This window comes from Plectrocnemia conspersa, unplaced genomic scaffold (genome assembly GCF_051122295.1).
Source record: "Plectrocnemia conspersa isolate PC_06_02 unplaced genomic scaffold, ASM5112229v1 ptg000013l, whole genome shotgun sequence".
Lineage (NCBI taxonomy): Eukaryota > Metazoa > Arthropoda > Insecta > Trichoptera > Polycentropodidae > Plectrocnemia > Plectrocnemia conspersa.
Window position 1 is genome coordinate 1,043,025 of NW_028277177.1, and position 12,575 is coordinate 1,055,599.

Consider the following 12,575-nt stretch of genomic DNA (forward strand, 5'->3'; position numbering starts at 1 on the left):
TTTTTTATTATTTTACAAAGTTTCTGTTACGAGTGTTTTTGTCGTTAAAGTAGGAAGCTTATATAACAACTGTAAAGAATATATGTGTATGTGTGTGTGAATGAAAATTGGACACATTTTATCTGTGTTGCTTTCTAATTATAATGTATCTAATAGGAGATAACTGTAATGTATCGGAAAATAAAGAAAATCAACAAAAAAAGCTTTTTATTTAATTTATACCAATCACTGCTTTTATAGACATAATTACACTATGGGATGGTTTTTAAGCAACACCTATAAGTTAACTTGATCTATATTGTTTCCAACACTAATTGCATTTTTGTAATTGACTATGAGTTTTGAAAGTATAAATCGTTAAAATAAAAACTGCAATTATTTCACACAATTGTAATGGTGTATAATTTCTTGTAAGAGTAATAAAAAATTGGTATTGCCTGCTGGGCACTCTGAGAAATATCTGAAAATACAGAGATTAAAATGAATTATACTCATCTGCGTTATCACAGTCAGTTCGAGAGCTATCCATTTCATCAATATTCATAATTGAGAAAGATATGACAAGTTTGGTTTTACGCCCCTACTATTAGCTCTAAAGCATAGGATACGGATATAGATTCGATAAACGTATCATTACTCCGATTGATTGATAAATATAAAAAATATAGTAATGATTTTAATTTCTATGAATTTGTTCAAAATATAAACAAGTAATTGGGACGTAAGCCCAAACTTGTCATCTCTCTCAATTATGAATAATGATGAAATGGATAGCTCTAGAACTGACTGTGTTAACGCAAATAGGGTATAGTAAAAAATAATTCTAAACCAGAAATTATCGAATTTATTCTGAAACATATTTATTGCTTTTGACGTGGATTTTTTACTTTGAGAAGGGATAATTGTTTTTTGCGCTCTCCTGTTGGTCAAAATTCGATTTAGATATGCTTCATTCGATTCTCGAGGTCGTAATATTGTTATAAAAAGTCTTAATTATGAACGGTGATGACACAATTTTATAGCTTTTGATGTGGATTCTCAAAAGGGACGTCATTTGAGGGGAGGCAGGTGGGTGATTTGTTCCCTCTTAAATTTGGCCAGAAAATGCATGTCATGTAATGAAATACTATAAATCTTAATGAAATGAAAATATTAAAAAATGAGCACTGACGTTCTACTGTCACCAGAGTTTGAACAATCACGAGAGAGCTACTTAAATTACACCAAATGAATACTTTTGATTTCGAGAAGGCTTTCGATAAAGTTTCGAGGAGTTAACGTTAACTAGAACAAAGAACATTGGGTATTAAATGGATTTGTATTTTTATGGTCAAGAAAAAAAGGAAATATTTTACAGATGCACAATTTGAGTTAAAAAATACATATAAAAGGTCATTAGCTTTTTAAAGCATGGATATTTTTGTATATAAGAATTGTACAAATATATTACAAAGTCTTTATAATACGATCATCACAATCTAACAAAATTTAAAACTATTTATATAAATGTTGAAATAACATTGATTTTTAATTTAAAGGATGCTGATAGCAGTTACATTCGTTTTTGTACAAACGTTTACATATCTACATGATATTATGTACAATTAGCTTTTCACTTTAAAAAAATGATAACTACAATGCAATTAAGATTAATTGTATGTTTTATAGTGGAAAATAAATAGTATTGCGGTGAAATATAAACATATGTGCATATGTATGTATATCTGAAAACCACATGTGCCCATATATATGATAAAAAATATATTTTATTTATTAAATAAAATTCATATGCCGATTTAATATAACTTATCTCGAATATTATTTTTACTGTTAATGTTTAAAAACCTACCTGTAAAAGATGAAAGCCAACAATATCAATAAACTATATGTTAAGATGAAATATTTTGGTTAGGTTGGTTATTTTCATGTTTTTTGTATAAATTTATTATTTGTGCAATGATATTTATTATAGTTTATTTAACAATGCACAAAAATTAATGATATGAGTAGAGGCTGTATTTTAAACAATATTTGTATCACATTATATGTATGTATACAATTATATATTCATTTCATTTTTTTGTACTAAATGAAATAAAATACTAAAAAAACAGTTTTAGTTACATTTTTACAATTGTTAATACATCATATATTATAACTAATGCTAAAAGTTTACGTTAGAATGTATTTAAAGCGAACAGTGAAATTTTGGATATTTAAATCGTTACAAAAGTTGAATTATTAATTTTTAAGATTTTTGTTGTTAATGTAATTTATTCTTTTGTTGTAGTCGATTATAAAAAATTATACAGTAATTACCTGAAGGTCAATCATACTTGGTTGTGTTGATTTGCCATAAGTTCCACCGGTGGTGAGTTTAGGGTGATTATCTATCTTTTATTACCAAGTTAGAAGTTAATTGTAATTCAAGTAGGATTTGATTGTTAATATAAAAGGTGTGACGATGAAGTTTTATTGAAATATCTCCTGAAAATTCAATTTATGTGAGACTAAAGTGAAAATATATCTAGTTTCCAGTTCATATCTCTATTTCTTTAATTTGTATGTAATATAATATAATAATAAATCCAATTTATACGTGGTGTTATTCAGGTACGTCGTTTTTCAATATTTCTATTTCATTAATATTCATAGTATTTCATTAAATTACTTGGATATTTCTGGCTAGATTCAAGGGGAGGCAAATCCTCCCATTGAAATATTTCTTTGCCGTTTTTTTTCATATTACTTTGCTTTGATCACAAAATTGAATCTTATCTATAAACTAAAATTTATATATTATGACTAAAATTTAATCTTTCTTAAATACAACTTTATAAAAATTACATTACTTGTGGTGTAATATAAGTTATGGAATTGTTTATTATTTATTCTACGAATATTTACGAACTGTAACAAACAATATTTTACTAATTTTAATGAAAATTTTAATTTGGCGGTTGAATTTTAGGACCCCCCCCCCCTTCTTTTTATTTATATATTTTATTGAACCTCCGCTTTTTGTTTCCCAGATGCAATTCTAAATGTATCTGTATTCTATACATAAAATTCGTTTAAATCAAGAAATAATATAATATAATTATACATATTTATTTATAATATGTTTATTTTTGCTATCAACATTCAATTTAAATTATTAAAAACACTTTCTTCTGTGTTATACACTCATACATCTTAAATATTTTAACTTTTAAATGTATTATTTAAAGAAAAAAATATTTAATTTAATTTAATTTCAATCATAAAATCATATTTATAAATTTTCCAGTGTCTACAGCCATTATTAAATTTCATAAAATATATATTACTATTTTAATGATTAAATCATATCTGTATATACAATATATATAATACATACATATAGCCCATCCAAGATGTTAGCGCTCATCATCGTTGTGTTGTAAATAAGGGTGCGTGTACGCATACATGCATACATACATAGTTTTCCGCAAATTTGTTTACACCGATAGGAGAACGTTACAAATACTAAATCAGGGCTGTTTTAAGAGTAGGGTGACCATACGTTGGAAATTGAATTAAAAATTATAATGTGTTATATTTTTATTATTAACTATTATCATGTTGTGGTATTTTGTAATCAATAAAACAATTCCTGTAATATTCTATTGGTATTTTAAAAAATATTTTATTGAACAGATATTCAACCTGGAGAGGGATACCAAAGCTGCTCTCATGTTTTTCAGTTAAATATGTATATTAATAAACAAAAAAAGTAAGAAAGGATATTTTACACTTTCCTCACAAATTAAATTAAAAAAATAAAAATTAATTGCACTTGTATTTTCACATGGTCACCTTATTATATTCTCTCACCAATACTATGACGATGAGCGTTCATATCTTGGACGGACTGTACGTTGTTGATAACAATTACACATAAATAATAATTTGATTAGGTAATTAATATTAATTATATATTAAATTTAATGATAATTTTTATGTTCTATGAAATATAAAACACTAGATCCATTGATATTTTTAAAATACTACTTTTAGAAAAAAAATATATGTTGTGTGTACAATTTGTGAAATGTATACAAATCAAACATACAATGCATTATATTCTTATTTAACTAGTTGTAACGCTTCAAATGTAATTTTTTTCACATTAAATTTGAATGAATCTATCAAGGAAGAGCATTCGTCCTTTTCAAACTGTAGTTGACTTATTTTACTCATGTAATTTATTTTTTCCTGTTCTATAATACAAATTGTGTTATTTCTTAAGTTCTCTTCTAGTACCGAATATTGTTGTGGCATCGATATTCCGTTCGCCGTGTTCAACAAACGGTTTGTGATGGAAGCAAATTTTGCTTTGAGCATTTCTAACCGATTTTGTAGCGCTAAATTCTCACCTTTCAATTTTCTAAAATCGGTACTATCGACCATTTCATTACACTCTAAAGAGTCGCCTTGTTCTTGTATGTTTCTATCGAACATGTCCAACAATGTGTCTGTCATGTTATAAAGTGCATTCTGAAACGTGTCTCTTTTTTCATCTTCGTCCGAACATGGGTTCTTATCGAGGCGGTTTAGCTGCACCAATTTTCCACCGACGTCGTCTTGAACACCCAAATACAACATTCTGTTTTGAGGGTCGATTCCCATGGCTGTGAAACGACCGCGAATTCCTCGGATCTTCTCCGCTTCGATGACATCGTTCGATTGCACGTTTTTAGTATTAAGCACGTACAGATCGTTGGTGCTTGTACTGTCCGTATTCACAGGCAAGATGAAGAGCTGCTCTAGATGTTTATCGAGAGCCAACTGCTTGAATCCGTATCGCTCCTTTGTCAATATTTCAATCTCCTTCCCAGTATCGTTGTTCAAGACGTACACGTTTCCTTCACTAGTGTAGAATTTGTTGTTTCTCCTGTCTTCGATGGATCCAGTCGGCGCTGTGACATACTTATGGCTGATCACTCTTCCATTTTCTACTTGGTAAACTTTATCTTTCACGTACACCGACACTTGATTATCTACGACGCTTATCCTTCTCGGTGCGTCGTCAAAAGCTCCGATTGCTTTGCAAGTATAAAAGAACCGATTGATTTCAATATGTTTTTGTTTGCAAGACGCTCTTTTAATGTTGTGCAAACACGTCGTCAAAAAATCACCCGAAGTCGGAACACTTTCAGATTCCGTGTCGATACTTTTACACTTAATTGCGAATACAAGTGACAACACTGCAATTGAAATACGCAAGAGAAACATTATAGATCGCGCGTATACGTTGTTCTTGCAAAGCGGATGAATCAAATGTGCAACTTGTATATTAGTGCACCAATAGGCTATGTAATCAAATGTTAGATTTTATATCGCATATAAAATACTATTTCCTTTGTGGTATTAAAAAACCACATATAGTGTGTGTTATATATTTTTATTAATAATTATAATAATAATGATGATAAAATATTCATTATGGTTATATTAATCTTATTTACTATTGTCATAAATAAGGAGGTAGTGGTTGAGATTCTTCAGCAGATATGTTATTTATTTATTTAACTAATATAGAACTGAATAAAAAAAAAAATATTATAATTTATTTCTTAATGCGCAACGGTGTTTCTTTATTCTATTGTGGAACCATACATTTTACATTTTTATTTTTGCGAATTGTCATAGGAATATTATTATACAAATTCACACCTTCATACAATATACCCCTGGCCGTACTCTATTTCTTATACCTAACTATCCTTAAATTGTTTTATTGAAAACTACTCTCATTGCCCTACTTTGTAATTCTTACTACATCGTTTTATCTAATTTATTAATCGTATATAATATTGTTGCACAATAATTTAAGTGGGGCAATATAATACTAATATAGATTTTTTTTATATTTATACCTAACATATTTGTTATCCAAGATAATAAATATACTTACATTTTTCTAATATTTTTTTGATTATATTATATTACAAAGTCATTTCTATGTAACATATAAGATTTTTTCATTCAAAATAAAGCTATAAAAATATTATATTTACCTAAAAAAAATCATTTTTACTACAATATTAACCCACTAATCTCCAGAATCTTTGACTACGACAATATCAAACTCAAATGTAAGTGTAAACATAAAATGGTTGAACACATCTTGCTTTGAAGAAATATTTTTTACTAACTTTAGGTCTTATTAAACGATTATTATTATTTTATTCTGTAACAATAAAATGGTAGTTTATTGCAATAAACGTTTATATATAAAATAAGGGTTGTAGACCTCAAGTCTACCGGTGATAGTTTTTGAAGTGTAGTTAAAATGGCTGACCTATATATTAATAGGGAAATTTAAAACGAATCGAGAATTCCCTTTGGTCATCGAACGTCGGAGGTCGGGTCAAGGGTCGACCGCCCGTGAGTCACGCGTCTTCCCGCAAACGAGCCCCGTTTTCGAAACGTCGCAATGGCGCGGATCGCTATGACGCAGGACGCCATTTTTACTGAAAGGAAAACAGGAGTAATGATCCGATGCAAAAACGTTCGCCGTCACTCAGTGAGGTTGCGACTAGGCCGCTGGTCGGTCGTGCGTTAGCGGCGCTGTTTTTTCGTAAACTACAGTCAAACTTTACTCACGCACGAAAACCGTTTTCATTATTCAAACGCCGCGCGCCAAGGAAGATATAACAACAACAACGATTTTTTCGACCATTATTATTTTATAAAAAACTTTATTTAACTTTTCCTATGTTTCTCGATTTGTACAAATGTGCGTAATTTTTTAAACAAAAGAGCAACTTTAAATAAACTATTTTTTTTTGAAATAATAAATATTTACCTTATTATAGCAGGAATATTAATTATACGATCAACGGTAATTTTTAAATATCCAGTCTTTGGAAATGTTACTTTTTGCTATTTCTTGTGATTAGATTATTTTTCCCATGCTAATTATAACTATATTTGGTGAATTAGTTTCAACGCCGTACTTTTGAAAAATTAGTAGTGTTCACTTATGCAATCCTTTCGGTCGGTGCGTTGTTAAATATAGTTTTTCCGAATAAAACGCCCGTTTACATCACACGATATAAATATATAAAACTATTTTTTTTGTTGTCGTTCAAGGGCGCCCGATTTTAAGACTTTTCCAAAGCCGCCTACCGCATTCTGTCTCGCGTCGTCAGCTTGAACAAGTGTTTCCGAAAGATAAAACAAACATGAAGGTGTGTGCTTGCATATCCGCCGACGCGAACTCTGTGTAAAGTGCCATGATCGAAAAGTGCAGGAAGATGTCCCTGGAGCAGGAGTCTCCGAGCCCGGAGGTCTCTAAGGAGATCTCCGGCTCGGAGCAGCTCTCCCAGCCATGGGACAAGCTCCTGGAGGAGAGCCCGCCGGGCAAGACGATACCCAAAATCATAAGGACCCGAGCGTCTTTCGGCGACATGCAGCAAAACGACATCGGGATGAATCTGACGCCGGATCCGAACAGCCTCAGCCCGAACAGGCCGCCTCCTCCGGGCGTGGGAAGACTCACCAGGACCCAGAGCTTAGGCGCCAGAAAGACCAGGAGCAACAGCATCTTGGGAAACTTTCACAGACAGCTGAGGTTCTCGCTGAGATCTCCGAGGGGCGGCGGTAAAGAAGGAGGACCGTTTTTCAGGTGAGAGCTCATAATAATTTACATTAAAAACACGTTCAAAGACGTCAGCTTATGAGTAACAAGCTGAACGTTACTGAATTATGACAACCATAACCGGCTTCATAGCACTCTATCTCAAGTATTTGTGTCATGTATAAGTAATCGTTCGCAAATCAGAATAGTTTAGGCTTGGCGTAGTTTTTAATTATCATATTATAGTAATTAAAGCAACATTTCTTTTTTATGTGTATGTACATAGACTTATTTCTAGGTTTTTACACAATAGATGTTTTTATTTTTATATAGAGCAAAGTTATTTAATTTTTTATAACAATTTTTTAATTACTGTACAGTTTGTATAATTACTGTGTCTGTATAACCAAGCCGATTCTGGGTTTTGAACGTCATGGCATGAACAGGGTGGACGTGAAGAGGGAAGCGACTGCTTTTTTGGTCGAGGTTTGACGTAGCTCTGCTTTGTGCGAGATTGGGTGAACTCTCGGGGGTACTTAGTAAAAGCCCTTAATGAAGTCAATACTATGCGCTTATTAAAATGCTTATTAGATCTGCCTCTGATTAATTAAGTTAATATAGCTAATTATTTATACAAAGTCATTCGAAACATACATATAACATATGTATTCCATTGAAGAAACCTCTACAGTTTTATTTTTTTAGAATTGTCCTTGGAATAATATTATACAAATTCACACCTCCCTATATTATTCCACTGGCCGTACTCGTTTTCTTATACCTAACTTTCCTTAAATTGTCTCAATTTCTAGTATTACATCTATGTACATCTTTATTTTTTATTAAATACTTCTGATAACATATTATTTTTTAGCTTATAATAAGCGAAAAATTAACTATAGACTGATGTCGCGTCTCGCATATAGCTTTATAGTTTGTCTGTACTTCGATATTACACTATGTTTTAAAAATATGATTACTATCCTTACCGGATTTATGATATTAAAGTATTGGTCAAAGTGGATTCAAACCGAAATTTGGTCAATAGAATAGCGCAAAAATAATTATCACTTCTCAGAAGTTAAAAATTCACGTCAAAAGCAATAAAATCGTGTTTTTTGGCTTCTGGGATAATTGTTTTTTGCGCTCTTCTATTGGGCATAATTCGGTTTAGATATGCTTTAGTCGGTTATCGCTCGTAATATTGTTATAAAAAGTCTTAATATAAATGCTTGATAATCGAGCGTTTTCACCCCGATGGCATGATTTTCTTGTTTTTGACCTGGACTGGAAGTTCGATATATGGCAACATTGAGCAGTAAAGAAATCAACTAATTATTAGATAAATATTATAAGTAAATATTTCTAATATTTTTTTATGCTCGGTTACGAGAGTTTCCACTGCGATTTTATTGCTTTTGACGTGGATTTTCGACTTCTGAGAAGGGATAATTATTTTTTGAACGCTCCTATTAATCAAAATTTGGTTTAGATGTACTTCAATCAATTCTCACTTATTATAAATCTTAATAGGAACTTTAGATAACCGAGCGTTTCCATTGCGACGGTGACGATACGACTTTATTGCTTTTGACATAGTATTATCTTATACATAAATATATGGTCATAAACTTGTACATGCATATTAAAACATCTTCAATATTTCTTGAAAACCCAACTATTGAAATCTATCAATCATACTTCTACAACTAGTAAATCTATTTTTATTTAAAACTACTTTTATTGCTTTTTTTATTACATATATGATATAATATTGTTGCACAATAATTAAAATAGGATAATATAGTACTATTGTAATTTTTTTTTAGTAATACTTAATCCTAGATAATATCTTACCTATTAAATTAAATAAAATAGTTAAAAATGCTTCATAAAAGGAATTAAAATGAACTTAAATTTTTGTCTATTTTTTTTCTATAGTGAAAACAACCTAATTATTGCGGCCATTTTTTTTTATTAATTTTGTCTCATATAAGATAATATTGATATCTTTTGTGGCAGAATTTTAATACGGTTGTGGTCAGAATTTATATTACATGTGTCAGAATTTATATTAAAGGGTCAGAATACCTCGGTCAGAATATAAGCGGCCAGAATAAATATTAGTCGGTCAGAATTAATAATAATTGCTCGGAGTTTATATTAAATTGTTATAATTTTAATTGAACTAATCAGAATTTATATTAAATTGTAAGACTTAATTTGACAGATGGTTAAAATATTTTTTTTCAGTTGACAATAGTGTTATCTTATAGTGTTGTTATTGTTGTAACGCTGAAAATTTGAGCAATTGGTCAATCTGTCATTCGCATGTCGGCAGTTCATTACCATTATCAAAGTGAATCAGGGCCAACTTATTTTCAATATTGTCAGATGTCAACACAACAAGCAAAGCGTGCTTTCCATCCCCGCTTTGTCATTATTCCCGCTTCGTTCGTCGCTGATTTTTATTTTGACAAAAATTGATTTAAATTCTGACCATTTAATTGATTGTCGATTCTTATGAGGATAGTAGTAGTGGGCAAGAGTATGTAAGTTAAAAATATTGACTTACAAAAGCGCATCTAAATTCCTTATATATACGCATACTTTACATCTCTCTTCGTAAATTATGCAGCAATAATAATAATCTATATAGTTATATATTTTTTATGTTGTGTGCTAGTCTTTTATTTCTGTGAATATCTTTTTTTTGGTAGGGAAATAAATAGTTGTTTAAGGTTTTTAAATTTAATAAATCAATAATTTTTTAATTAAGAAACTATGATACACTACAATTTTCATCACAGTGTTAGAGTGCAATATCAATTACATATTCCTCCCTCGCCAGACACGCAGGCGCCATTTTGTTATGCGACGATGTAATATTGCGTGACTGCAAATAGTGGCAACACCGCAACGGTCGATAGCCTCTGACATGTACGATGCGCTCAAAATTCACTTTTCAAAACTAGAGTTTTCCTCAGATTTGCATTCATATCGCGAAAGGAAATCGTATTCGAATCGCGTGAAGTTCTTGGCACACATTTGGTCGACATTTTTATTGCAATTTATAACCGTTAAATTAAATTCATTTCTGATGGTCGATTCGCAAGGATCTTTCATATAAGAATAATCCTTTACTTACACAAATTAAATATTTTTACATACTAGCGAGGTTTAGCGTTTGAAAAATCTATATTCGAATCCCATATAAACCATTGTGTTGTACAATTTTTATCGTGTCATGGTATTTGTGATTATAATATAATTATAATCCGATCGATCATCATAGTTTTTTCTAATCTCACGGATGAATATCGGGATGATTTATTAAAATCGAGCTAGGTCGTATTTATTATAAATTCTCTAATAACGAGCTACTCCAGCTTATAGGGAATATCATATGTATTAAAAATAATATCTCCTCACGATAATTTGTTCGGATTGTTATAAAGATTATACAATATATATTTTTATAGAAAAATAACAAAAATTGTTCGATTGCATTTAATTGAAAGCACTATGGTTTTTTACGAAATATAGTAAAAATCATTTAGCCTAACTTTGCTAAACTATTGTTCCGTTAGAATACAAACGTTTATTCTCAGAATAAGAAAAATGCAGCATTTGCATAAATTTAAAAGTAGCTCATCAAACTAACTTATTGCGTTGTTTTTTAAATACGCGATTAAAAAAATACAAAGTCACAATAACGACGTATATTATTAATATATTTTGTCCTGTCTCTAAATTAATGTCTACAATAACGAGAAAATTGTGTTTATATGCATGGTTTATAAGATTAGTTATTTTGTATTTATATTAAAACATACATAATTTCTTAAGATATTTCGTATCATTTAATTTTAACATTTTATGATTTTTTATCTCTTATTGTATTTTATATTTTTTTGTGTATTGTAATAATGTATTGTTTATTGACTATCTTGACGCATTAGGGTAATCTGTTAGGTCACGATGCTCTTAATTTTATCAAAATAAGTAAATAATATATTTTTTTTTTGAATCTTTTAATGTAAAAATAAATAAATAATGAAACAGTAAAATTTGGTCAATAATTAAATATATTTTGATATTCATTATTATTTTTTGTAAAGTCATATATGAAAAAATCTTTTGAAATAACATAGAACTAATGAACAGTTTGTACTTAAAATATTGTTTTCTGTTTTACCCCCCTTTAGTCTTCAATATTACTAAAATACGAATAAGAATGGAATTTATCAGCAATCTAATTCGTCGATACATTCAAGTTTTTGTTTGCTCTTTGAGTTGTAAATTTTTTTTTTATTTATCTTTCATTATATTCTAAAACATTTTAATAAGGAATTATTTAGTACAATTAATATATTTACTGTTGCTTCGACGAAGTCGACACCTTCCATTTCGAAATATAAAGAGCACCCCCATATCATTTTGCTCTCTTGATTTCGAACAGTATCCTAGATACATTTTTTGATATCTGACCCATATAAATTTATTATACGCTTATCGAATCGTTTTCTTTTACCAAAATACAAAACAGTATAGATTTTGTGTCGATTGTTTTATTTCATGCGTGTTAGACGCATTTATTCGGTCAATAACCGTTTTTTGACATAACTTTTTCTAAGCAACATATAAAGGTTGTAGTATTGTAATTTATTACACACATATGCCGCATATTGATATACAGATAATACGTAGGTGTCAGTATCGGGCCAAATAATCAAAGTTGATAAAAAAATGGGTTGTGGATCGACGTAAGTGTCCTTGTCAATCGCTCTCTTCTTTTATGTATCTTGGATGGATGGGATAAAAGGCTGATACAATCCATCTAATGAAGCAATAGTGTGTCTTCCGGGTGTTTCTTTATAAACAAAACCTTTGTGGTTTTCCGAATATGATAAAATAATATGTATAACAATACTATTCGGTGCATGAGTCAATGCAAATATAAATCAAT

The 12,575-nt window shown here is 29.9% G+C and overlaps 2 protein-coding genes across 11 annotated transcripts in view; one reads left to right on the forward strand and one right to left on the reverse strand.

Moving 5' to 3' along the window:
• Positions 1–3,972: 3,972 nt before the first annotated feature.
• Positions 3,973–5,331, reverse strand: LOC148226877 (uncharacterized). The gene has a single exon (XM_088202141.1). It carries the CDS (start codon positions 5,254–5,256, stop codon positions 4,108–4,110), a length of 1,149 nt encoding a protein of 382 aa, XP_088058267.1. The 5' UTR covers positions 5,257–5,331; the 3' UTR covers positions 3,973–4,107.
• A 1,218-nt stretch (positions 5,332–6,549) lies between these two features.
• Positions 6,550–12,575, forward strand: part of LOC148226878 (G protein-activated inward rectifier potassium channel 3-like) — a 61,296-nt gene continuing 55,270 nt past the window's right edge. For 5 of the 10 annotated variants that reach the window (XM_088202091.1, XM_088202095.1, XM_088202096.1 and 2 more), the window contains exons 1-2: positions 6,550–6,604; positions 7,120–7,654. In XM_088202091.1, the coding sequence (XP_088058217.1) occupies positions 7,263–7,654 (392 nt within the window). In that variant the 5' untranslated portion in view covers positions 6,550–6,604; positions 7,120–7,262. Of the gene's footprint in view, positions 6,869–6,969; positions 7,028–7,119; positions 7,655–12,575 lie in introns of all 10 variants that reach the window. The other 5 variants (XM_088202099.1, XM_088202097.1, XM_088202093.1 and 2 more) reach the window with 4 other exon arrangements.

Bases quoted from the DNA above. Each gene is read 5' to 3' on its own strand.
- LOC148226877 (XM_088202141.1), bottom strand. From the start codon at position 5,256: ATGTTTCTCTTGCGTATTTCAATTGCAGTGTTGTCACTTGTATTCGCA.